This window comes from Thamnophis sirtalis, unplaced genomic scaffold, assembly GCF_051295495.1.
Source record: "Thamnophis sirtalis isolate CommonGarterSnake01/CBP01778 unplaced genomic scaffold, rThaSir2_p1.2 scaffold_14, whole genome shotgun sequence".
Classification (NCBI taxonomy): domain Eukaryota; kingdom Metazoa; phylum Chordata; class Lepidosauria; order Squamata; family Natricidae; genus Thamnophis; species Thamnophis sirtalis.
Genome location: NW_028261394.1, coordinates 23216906 through 23229138, shown reverse-complemented (window position 1 = coordinate 23229138; position 12233 = coordinate 23216906). Strand labels below are relative to the sequence as shown.

General features: G+C 43.3%; 1 protein-coding gene across 6 annotated transcripts in view; it reads right to left on the bottom strand.

Annotated features, from left to right (window-relative positions):
* CNOT1 (CCR4-NOT transcription complex subunit 1) overlaps window positions 1–12233 on the bottom strand; it is a 130575-nt gene that overhangs the window by 24880 nt on the left and 93462 nt on the right. For all 6 annotated transcript variants that reach the window (XM_087729419.1, XM_087729415.1, XM_087729417.1 and 3 more), the window contains exons 34-36: window positions 7765–7884; window positions 7118–7309; window positions 483–625 (exon numbers count right to left, since the gene is read on the bottom strand). In XM_087729419.1, the coding sequence (XP_087585545.1) occupies window positions 483–625; window positions 7118–7309; window positions 7765–7884 (455 nt within the window). The remainder of the gene's footprint in view (window positions 1–482; window positions 626–7117; window positions 7310–7764; window positions 7885–12233) is intronic.

Sequence of the window (12233 nt, the reverse complement as noted above, 5' to 3'; positions counted from 1 at the left end):
GATGTACTTTTAAAAATGTCATAACAAAGAATTTTTAACAGTCTCATAGCCAGAGAAGCTTGTGTTTCAATGTGGGGCTTGCTTTTTTGCTTAAATTGTTCTTATTGTATCCTATAGGAATTTTAAAAGAGCGATTTTTTTAAAATTAAGTTTTCTATGGGTCAGTAATGGAATAGGAGCTTCAAACATTTTGAAGACTTATTCTACAGTAAAGAGCCTATGACACCTTTGCTCCATTTTTTGTTTGACTAAATTCAACACAGAAGGACCTTCTGACTGGACCGTTTCATCCCATATTCAAAACAACATACTTTTTCAGCTTCATGCATTTATTTTATAGAGATTGTCTTTTGAAGGTGCATGAATCCTAGTCCTGATACTTTTTCTTCGACATTGGCTTTTTTTCTGGGAAAACTATGATGTAAAAACCATGTGATGATCTTTCAAAACTCCCCCACCCCCGCGTCATGATGATGACTGACCTTGTTATCTGCTTATTACACCAGGGAGAGCCATAGGCACGGCCATCTTGCAGGGCTTTTAATACAAGCAAATGACATTCGCGGTACCGGAGGAGGAGATCTGCATCTGCACCACTGGTGGCATCTAATAATCCTTCAACCGCCTGTCAGAAGAAAAAAGCATTTCTTAATGGATTTTCTGGAAGAAAAAAATTAGTTCTCTCTTCAGACTGGATTTTATATCTTTTAAGAATATAATGAAATAGTTAACAACTCACTTCTTTTATGATGCACAAGCCCCACAAAACCTATAAAGGTAAGTCTTCAACTTACAACCATTCAGTGATCATTCAAAATTACAATGGCACTGAAAAAAATGACTTATGACTGATTTTCACACTTATTACCTATGGAGCATCCCCAGAGTCACATGATCAAAATTCAGGAGCTTGGCAACTGCTATGTATTTATGACAGTTGCACTATCTCAGGGTCATGGGATCACCATTTGTAACCTCCCCAGCTGGCTTCTGACAAGTAAGGTAATGTGGGAAGTCAGTATTGGTTAATGCTTAATTGCTTAATGATTCACTTAACAATTAGCATTTTGCTTAACAACTAGGGGGAAATAGGTAGTAAAATGGGGCAAAATTCACTTAACTATCTTGCCTAGCAATGAAAATTTTGGGCTCAGTTGTGGTCTTAAGTTAAAGATTATCTGCAGTAGGGTTGATTCTGTCCTGAATAGATGCAATTCACCTTCTGTTTTCAAAAAAGACAATCCCAACATTTATCCTTTTATCCAGATTTATATTTCCACAGGGATGGATGGTTCTATTCTCCCCTGCCTTGGTTAAAGCACTCTTGGAGTACCATGCCCAGTTCTGATGGGCACAATACAAAGAGGACAATGAGCAACTGGAAACAGTACCGGTAGTCCTCAACTTACAAGTTTGTTTATTGACCGTTCAAAGTTACAACAGTACTGAAAAAAGTGACTTGACCATTTTTCACGCTTACCACTGTTGCAGCACCCTCATGGTCATGTGATCAAAATTTAGACGCTTGGCAACTGACTCATATTTATAATGGTTGCAGCATTCCGGGATCATATGATCACTTTTTGAGACCAAGCAAAGCCAATGAGGAAACTAGATAAACTTTACAACTGTGTTATTAATTTAACAACTGCAGTGATTTGCTTAACAACTATGACAAGAAAGATTGAAAATGGGGCAAAACTCGCTTAACGGTATTGCTTAGCAGCAAAAGTTTGGATTCAACTGTGGTCGTAAGTCAAGACCAGCTGTCTACACAGAAGACTAAGATGATGAGAGGCTTGAAAGCTCAATCCTACGAAGGACACTTAATTGGGTACATTTAGGCCAAGGGTGTCAAACTGGCGGTGTCACGTGATGTATCACAACTTTTCCCCCTTCACTAAACCAGGTGTGGACAGCACGTGATGCATTTGGCCCACAGGCCACAAGGTTGACAGCCCTGATTTAAATAACAAAAGGGGTGACAAAAGGATCTTTTAATGCTTAAAGGACTATCACAGGAAAGATCCGGCAAAAGCAGCTCCAAATGACCACCAAGGAAAGGGTTGAGTAGGGAGTCACTTAGCCCTGCATAAAGGTATGTTGCCAGTACCTCGGAAAGGCCTCTTGGCAGGCAGTGAAACCAGTGTCAGCAGGCCAAAATGGTTGTCTGCGAAAGTGGGGCAAGGACCTGTGGTCCACTTGCCTGTAGCTATAAGGCTTCTTATCTTTGGTTTACACTAAGATGGGATCTAGAGGCTCCCCGAAAAGATTGCCTCCCTTGAAGGGAGTTGATGCCAGATGCCATTTTCACCTCATATCGGCCTGCCAATGACAGAGCCACGAGAGGCAACACAAAGTTACATTAAATGCTAACGTTCGCAAGGTGAACTTGGCCACATTGAGGGTGGCATCTGCAGAAAATTCATTGGCTGCAACCAACTTATCGTGGCGTAGTCTAGTCTCCTCTGGGAAAACCCTGGCTAATAGCTTGCTGAGCCAGAGGCCCTATTGAAGGAGGCCGCTGTAGTTGCCTTGATTGCCCATGCGGAGGCCTGGTGAGTCTTGTGGAAAGAGGTTTCGGTTTCTGCCTTTTTATCCTCCACCTTCATACCCTCTGTCAGATCAGAAGGAAGGAGAGCTGAGGAGGCCAGAGATGCTATCTAAGCATCTACCTTAGGCCATTGGAATAGCTCCTCTAGGCCCGAGCCTACTATATAGGCACGTCTGTTGCTTCTGCTAGGGGCCACAACAGAACTTGGCTGAGTCCATTGATGTTGAACCATGTCAATGAACAATTGTGGGGACGGGATTATGTCATGTTCCACAGAGGCTCAGCGAACAGACGTTCACCTGGGTCCTGTAGTTCCTTGCATGGTTCTGTGGAACAGCCTGTCACTCCCGTATTGGTTGTAGATCTGGCCTTATAAAGGAGAGATTTAAAGGGGGCTGATCTGAACAGGCTGGTGAAGATGTGTCTATCTGGGGCTATAACCTTGTCCTCTGACAATTCCTGGTCATCAACCTCCCCTTCTCCTACTAGTGATTGCTAAGAATGATGGCCTTGGGGAATGGAGCTTTTGCAGAGATATCAGCTCCACATCCATCTGGGCCTGATGATGGGATCAGTTCTGGCTGATTGGGAAAAAGCTGGATTCTACATTGAAGGGCTGCCTCTACTCCTTGAACTATGGCCTCAGAAATATAATTATGCATTTATTGAGTTAGGCTAGAGCCTGCGTTCTCCCCTGAACAGAGCCCCATTGCTGTTGGGGTGAAAGTTGCTGAGGGATCTGAAACCCTGGAACCTCTGCTAAGTCTCTACCTGCAGCTGATAAGCAAGCAAAAAGAGTGAAATCCTCTTCAAAGTAAGCTGCCTGTAACACTGGAGGCTCAGAAATGCCATCAAGAGACCAATATTGTCCCTCTCTAGGCTGAGGAGAAGGATCAGACTTTGGTGGAATAGAGATTTTTGCTTCCCCTAGTGAGGCCCTCTGTGCCTTGGTGAACTGTTTTTGGCATCGACTGGAATCCCTGTCTGAGGCAATTGGAGGCTTTTGGGATGAAAGGCCTTGAGATCTTGCACTCTTTTGAGCCCCTTTGGTGATAGATTTAGCCACTCTAGAGCTTGTCCTCCCTGAATGCCAGTCGGGAGAATAACTAGGCCAAGTATTCTTCCCTGTTGGGCGACAATCCATCATCTTTAATATAAGGCTCGCCATGTGTTAAAAACTCACCATCTCCTACTGGGGAATGAGGCTTGAACTGGTCCAGCGGCTCTAAGATGCGTGCTAGATTGTTTCAAAATCCCTGGATTGTGACCAAGTTCTCTGACAGTGACTCTGGGGTAGATGCGCCTCTGTGCACTGGGAGCCTCGTTGCGGTCAGGGTTGGTGCTCTTCCTGCGGCCCCCTACCTGACGTGAAAATGATGGTGGCGACTGAGCCGAAGGAGCACCTAAAACGCGAAGCCTGACAGCCCGTTATTGACCACTTCCTGTCTGTGCCGCTGTTCCCAGGTGGTCTGGGGGCTTCCAATCTGTTCTGTTGTTCCCAGGCGGTCTAGCTGTTACAGGCAGCCTGCCGATGAGGGCTAAAATGGCAGTGGCCAAGGAGGAAGGTTTTGGCGTGAAGCCGGCAAGTCGACAGTAAGCGCTTCAACTCTTTGCTGCGGTTTGCTCCTTACAACAGACGCTCTCCTTGGTATTAGCTGGGGCAGCAGTGCCTCGGCGGGCTTATGGAGCCGAGGTTGGTTCCTCAAGACTCAAGGGAAGTGACTTCTCATCCGACAAGAAGTTATGTGATCCCGAAGGAACACAGCGAGCCGCAAAGTGGATAAATGCCCTTTAAAGCCTATTCTCTGACTTCTCAAGGTGTCTACTGAAGAACCTGAGAAATGATGGAGAAATTTCTGTATTTCTGCTCAGTTGACTAAGAGACGAATTAGTCACATCTCTTTGGGCTCAGACTGAGTTGAGAAACTGGAAGCAGTCGAACCAAGAAGGTGTAGCCAAATTTTTTCAAACTCAGTGGGCAGATAGACAGAAGTTAACCCACACTTGGATTCTCCAAGCAGTGCACAGAACATACAAGGACTCCTGCTTTATAATTTGGTTCAGCATTTTCATTACTTAACCATGGAAAGACCATTGGTTTACCTGAACTGCGAGAGAATCCAAGCATGGGTTAACTTTTGTCCATTTACCTTGAGACTGAGTTAGAAAAGTCTTGGCTATGCCTCCTCTGGCCGGAAGGGTGCAGTTATTTCATGGAGGCGCAGCCGATCTGAGAGATGGAAATAAGGTAAGTTATGGAAAAATGAGTTACAGGTGAGTAGCCCCAGACCCAGGACTGAAGAACCACAAGTGTGAGGTTGGATTCTTCCAAAGTGCACATAGAAGGACCGTTCAGGTAAGCCAATGGTCTTTCTCCTGTGCACTGCTTGGAGAATCCAAGCATGGGATATGCCAAAGCAGAGAGTCTTAAGGGTGGGTACTAGAACGGTCTGCGGTCGCAGGAATGTCAATAACCCTATGTAGTACACGTTGCCCAAATGAAGGGTGATGCAGATGACCAAGTCGCCGCCCTGCATATCTCCTTCACAGAAGCTTGTGTTGCCCAGGCAGTCGTGGTAGTTGTACTCCTGGTGGAGTGGGCCGTTATACATCTGGGTACTGGCCTAGCCTGGATTTCATAGGCCTGGGTGATGCAGGCCTTCCACCAATGCCCCACAATGCTGGATGACACCTGCCCGATGGTCGCAGGTTGAAAGGAGACAAATAACGATTCCATTTTTCAGAAGGATGCTGTACCGACGTAGAGCCCACCTCACATCGATGTGGTGCCACCTTCTCTTGCGTGGGTGGACAGGTTGCGGGCAGAAGTTCAGGAGAATAACCTCCTGTGCCCTGTGAAACCACAAGTTGATTTTGGGCAAGAAGGAGGCGTCTAGCCACAAAACAACTCTGTCAGGATGAAATATGCAGAGATTTGAGGACATTCCTTTCCTTTCTCCTTCCTTTCCTTTCCTTTTTCCTTTCCTTCTTTTCCATTTTCTTTCCTTCTTTTCCATTTCCTTTCCTTTTTCCTTTCCTTCTTTTCCATTTCCTTTCTTTTCCTTATTTCCTTTTCCTTTCTCTTTTTCTTTTCCCTTCCCTTCCCCTCCCTTTTTCATCTTTTCCTTTCATTTCTCTTTTCCTTTCCTGCTCCAAACCTCTTTACAGAATCAGGTCAGAGTAGTGGAAAAAACAATCCAAAGAGCTCCACAAAGAGGACTGCATTGTTCAGAGTCGATCCCATGCTGGGAGCAACCTCACATTCCTCACAATCTCAGAGCCATAAAAGTTGACATGAAAGCAGGGTAGCGGTTACACCAGCCTCACCGAGGACCATGTCCGCACTAGAGAGCTCAGCCCAAGTGATCGAGTATGTAACAAAAATCAAACAAAGCAAATGACGAGGAGAAGCAAGGAATATTCCTGTTTCTCTCTAAATGCGCCTGGGTAGTGGCAGACTGGGGGAAACAAGCACACTGACCCGCATCCAAGGAGTAGACAATAATTCCATAGTCACAACACAGGAAAAGATCACCAATACAAAATAAAAATATAATACCTCAAATTAAAACCTAAACCTAGTAAAAAAATTAAAACCTAAATAATATAGCTAGAGCTTAATTATTTAGGCTGGACTGAGTTAAAAAACTGCACTCTTTCGGCCAGAGGAGGTGTGGCCAAGACTTTTCTAATTCAGTCTGAAGGCAAAGGGGCAAAAGTTAACCCATGCTTGGATTCTCCAAGCAGCGCACAGGAGAATCAAGCAATTTATAAGCAGATAGTAGATAATTTCAAAAATGGACAATGTTTGCATTTATTGAGGAAAGCAACTGGCTTTACCAAAGAGGCTGGGTTTGAATTCTTTTCAACATTTTATACACTTGAGGGTAACGCTTAAGTGAGATGGCAGACAAGTTAATATTACTAGTAGTAGCACCAGCAGATGATGTGCCGGAATCTAAGGTTGTATGTAAACAAGTAAAATGTAATAAATAAATAGGCTGATTAAGTAACTTCAGTCTGACTGGTAAGCGGCTCACTGGAAAGAAAAGTCCACCAATGAAGACTCTACCGATCTACCTCTCATCTTATCTAGTCATCCATTTCACAAACTCTGGGTGTCGTATAACAAGGCTAAAATGTTTAAATTAATAAATAGTAAAACAGTAATCATTACTATTACAAAAAACCCTATAAAAGACACAGCTAATAAGGAAAAAAAGTGAGGAAATGTTAATTATAGGGGAGCCAACCAATAATTCCCAGGTCCCGTATTAAGACCATCCTCTCTGCTTGTAACTGTAGCCACCATGGAAATTTGACCAAGCACAACCAAAGGCAGCTAGTTTTCCAGCTTTCTTGCTAGGAAATCCTCCAATGGGAGTTCTTCTTAAGAACAGGTAGGAAGCTCAGTCTTCCCTGATTCTTCAGATAGGGACTTTGTAGGGACATATCCTTATCATCTTTTTAGAGGTGCTTGCACTCCACTATGTTTATGGACACTCAGCAACTATTCTCTCCCCAAAAAAGTGACCATGTTTAACCTGGAGTTTATGCACATACCTTCTGTAGCAATCCAAGGGCTGCAATAGCATCTCGAGAATTACGAGCCACAACGACAGCCTCCAAAAGGCTCCGCAGAGCTTGGGTCTGGGGATTCATGGCCAAAGTGTGGGGAACAGACTGCAGGTGCTGCTCCAGCTCTGCCATGCATTTATCATAGATCTGTGCCACGTCATCAGTTGCCCAGGCTTGCTATATTGGGATGAACCAAAGATGCAGTCAGATCACTGAGGAACGATCATTTTAAATGCTTGCTTTTAAAAAAATGCCTTTGGATTAGTTTGCATCAGGAGCAGTATCTATCAGTATCTTCAAAAATATTGTTGTTCAAATGGACACTGCTGATCTTCAAAGCCCCTTCCAACTCTTACATTCAGTGATTCTATGAAATGGATAAACATTAAGCATTTAATACAGGGGTCCCCAAACTTGGCAACTTTCAAACTTGTGGGCTTCAACTAAGACTTGTGGAACTGAAGTCCACAAGTCTTAAAGTTGCCAAGTTTGAAGGCCTTGCTTTAATAGATCATACATGATTTTTATATTTCCCTCTACTGTAGTATGTGACTTTTGAAGAATAGCACTATTCTTCAGAAGCCACTGGATAAGACCTTGAACGGCCTTCTCTGACTCGAATGGACAGCTACCTTCATAGGCTGGGCCAGGATTCCTGTTGGTTGACTTGAATCATTTGTTGGCAGGAAACCAGGAACATTCCGTGCAAATTCTTCATATACAGCTAGCTGCTTTGGGTCCACACCACCAACCTTAAAAAACAAATAATGAATGTCAGTAAAATATTTCCACAGCTGTATTCACATCAAGATTCAAACTCCTATATTTGAGAGTGGATTTCTTAATTACTCTTGCTTGCAATTACTTCAGGAAAAGAGACTACAGTTACTGCAGAATCTACTGATAAAGATATTCAACTAAAATTTATCACTTTAAGAGCAGATCTTTCTAGTTTACACGTTTTCCTGCTATTTTCAGGTATATTTAATGCTACTTTCACACAAATACTATAGAACTGAGCAGTTGCTTTCAGCATGATTCTACTATGACAAATGATATAGTGAATAACAACTTCCCAGCCGCACAAGGGAATGCAGATGGTGAAGAGGCTGCTGGGACTTTCATTTCAGCAATGGCAGGAGAGCTACACTCCCAGCCCCCACAGCAGTTGAAAGAATACTCCAATAGATATGCACAACTTTTGCTTCATGGGGGTTAAAAGCAAAACATACACCAATTTTCAAACACAACTTCTTTACAATCAACTTCTTCAACAAGTCCACAGAGGAAGAGAAAGCAAAAGATACACAGCATCAGTAGAGGCCTGCAGTTTGTATTATTGCTAGAAATCTAGCTCTGTATTACATGTATACAGTACACATCACTCACCAAGCTCAATCTGCCTGATGACAATTTCCAGGTCTTAGGCAACTAGCAGAAGAGCAGGCAAGAAAGGGATTCCACCTGGTTGGTTTTCTGCAAGCTATTAAAAACAGAATTATTCCAAAGAGTATTTGGAATATGAAGTATCTCCTCTGGTTTTGGTTCTCTATTTATATGTTAACTGCTGACTATCTGTTTTATAGGTGCATAATGAATATTTAATGTATTGCTCCGTATGATGTCTTCATTTGTACTTATTACACTTATGATAAACATTTTATCATTATTTATTATCATACATATTATCAAGTGTCTCTTTATTGCTCCAGGAAGAACCTGAATATTTTTTAAAAAAAGTTAGGTCCTATTTGGAACAAGGCAGAGAATATCAGATTCTGCTTTGATGAATCATGGTGTCTAAAGGAAAAGTTATTGAATCTATAAGGCCCATGTTTGAATGGACACTGTGGTACAGACAAATAACTTACTTTCTAACAGTATGCTGATATCAAAAATTTCCTTCTCCATCATGAAGAGGGAAAAGCTTTCAGCTGAGCAGATTTTAATGACCAGAGAGTCACAGAAGCAGCTTTGGAGCCAGGGCCAGGGTTGGAGAAATAGAGCCCGCTGAGTGTTGGGGTCAAATCCACCTTGGCCAACTGTCTCCATAGGAGAAGAAAGAAAATGAAGACACCAAGACTGGAAATGAAAAGTTTTCATCTCTTCAAATCTCAGGGTCTACATCTTGGCATTGAGGAAGCCACCATCATCAGAGCTGCTAGGTTCAGAAGGGCATCTCAACTATATTGCTATCCCTAAGCTCTCCACTCTCTGCTAGCTTTGGAAATGCCATGAAAATCTGTGGGAGGAGATTGGACCTCAGAAATTATCCTGAAGTCGAAATTGACACTTTCAGATATCGTAAACAGCAGCCGCCCAGAACATGCTAGAACTGCCCGCAGGCAACTTGCTCACTGCAGAAGTCAGACGCAGGGCAAAGCAAGGCCAGGATGGGACTTCTGCAAGTGTGGAAACAGAACATAAATTCTGTCAGGCTGATATTTCCCTATTTTTTATTCTGTTTTTTAAAATATTTTGACTGCCAAGAGTCACAAGACTGGTTTGGAGTCAGTCAGGTGGTGCCTAAAGAATATATGGTGTTTGGAATAGTTAACAAGTATAATCAATAACAAACTGTTGTGGGATGTGTGGCTCTTTAATTAATTTAAATAAATAAATTTAAAGTAATTAAAACAAGAAAAAGCAATAAGAAAAACATTATCTAAAATCAATCAGTACATTATTTAAAACAACTGAGAAGACAAAATGGCTGGATGAGAAGGATATCTGTTCCACACAAGTTCTTATTACTTCTACTGACCCTGATAACAGAGCTTTTAGTGTGTCCTTGGATGTCAGAGATAAAAAGAAACCACCCAGAATTAAATCTATGGGGAAAGATGCTGGTTTCCAACAAGAAAAAGTGAGACCCTCTCAGAAGCAGCCATAAAAGCTAACCAGTAAACACTGCCTGGAGGCTTAGGGATCAGCATCTAGGTAGAGAGGGGGGGGGGGAGAGGGAGCACAGTGGTAATAAAACCAGGACATGATAGGAAGTGTGTATGTGTATGTGTGTGTGAGAGAGAGAGGAGAGAGAGAGAGAGAGAGAGAGAGGAGGGAGAGAGGGAGGGAGGGAGGGAGGGAGAGAGAGAGAAAGAGAGAGAGAGAGAGATTGAGAGATTAGATAAGGCATAAGGCAGTCCCTATGGAGTAGTTTTGCAGCAGTGTGAAATTCCTTGATTAAGAGATCTCTTAATAATGTGGAACATTATTGACTGGCTAACTGATTTAATTTGTATTAATTTATATGCCCCTCCATTCTAAAGACTGAATGTCTTGCAAATAATAGCATAAAATTAAAGTATAAAAGTGATTATACAGGCAACAAGGCCATAAATTGCCACCATTTGGGCAGCCTCCCCATTCTCCTCTGAACAGCCATATTTTCACAGCTGTTGGAAAATGTAATACAAAAGTGATAGTCCAAATATCTGTGTACAGACTGCTTCAGAGATGGTGAGATGAGGTTCACTAAGAAGTCTGGAGCCTGAAATTCCTGCAAGCCCTCAAATTCAGAAGCCCCAGAAGCCATCAAACAACCATACAGATAGTGTCAGGCCTGCAAGCCATCTTTTCTTTTTTTGGACTTTAAGCCTGCCACACTTTCTATTATTCTATTATTCATTTTTTATTGTGGAAAAATGGGAGGGGGGAATTATATGGAGTTGGTTGATATGTAGCCATAACAAAATTCTTTCTAGAAAGCCAAGGTCATCCTTTGTCTCTGCACCTGGCCGGAACTGGATGGGTGAAAGCTGCCAGCATGGCAATGGAAGATTGGACCATGTGACGGATTTGTAGGTGTGGGGGCAGGATCTTGAACTTTCAACTGGGTGGGAAAACCTGGAAGCTTTCAGATTCGGGTTATCCCAGATGTGCCAACATGGCTCTCTTAATAAATTGAAGCTTTGAAGAATCCTTTGCCTTGGACTCTGATTTACTTTTGGATGCTATTTAGAACCTTGACAACCCTCAACTGGCATCTATGTACTACAATATGAAAAGACTGTTCTATGTGCACTGCAGGAGAATCCAAGCATGGGTTTTATTTTGTCTGCTTGTCCAGACTGAATTGGAAGAAAACTTGACCACGTCTCCTCTACTTGGCAGAACTCAGTTTTTTCAATGAAGGCGTGGCTGGTTCGAGAAATGAAATCAAATGTGGTGAGTCCTGTTATCCTGGAACATCCTGACTGCCATTCTTGAAGTGACCCTGGACCGAGTCGGTCATCAGAGCGGGGTTGGATTCTCCTGCAGCGCACTTAGAATGACTGTTCAGGTAAGCCAACAGTCTTTCTCCTGTGCGCTGCTTGGAAAATCCAAGCATGGGATATGCCCACGCATAGTGTCCTAAGGGAGGGGTGCAGACCGGTCCAGGGTCCTGGAATCTGAATGAACCACCTGCAACACCTGTTTCTCAAAGGACGCCGAGGCAAAAATATCCCGTTTGTAACACATGATGAATGCGATGGAGATGACCACATCCTGCATATTTCTTCAATGGAAACATGCAATGCCCAAGCTGCGGTTCTGGCAGTACTCCAGGTGGAGTGGGCCATAATACAGTGAGGCAATGGTCTGGCCTGGATCTCGTAGGCCTTGGCTATAGAGGCCTTTAACCACCAACCTAAAGTGGTAGGAGTCACTTTCTGACTCATAGATGCAGGTTGAAAAACCACAAATAAGGATTCAGTCCTCCTGAAAGATGCCGTTCGTTTGACGTACCTACATAGGGCCCTCCTTACGTCGAGATGTTGCCACTTTCTCTCGAGAGGATGCTTAGGACGTGGGCAGAAGCCTGGGAGGACAGCCTCCTGGGCCCTATGAAACCACGAATTAACCTTTGTCAAAAAAGAAAGGTGTAGTCATAGGGCCACTCTATCTTGGCAGACTAGCTCTGAGACCCTCCTGGCCAAAGTAATGGCCACAAGGAAAACAACTTTGATAGTCAGAAATCCGAGGTTGATGGTCCATAACCGCCCGAACGGAGTGGAGGTCAGGGCCTGGAGTACGATGGACAAGTTCCAAGTGGGGTAGCGATGTACCTGATTTTTGAAGCTCCTTTCAGGAAGGTACGCACCCTATAGTGATGAACCAG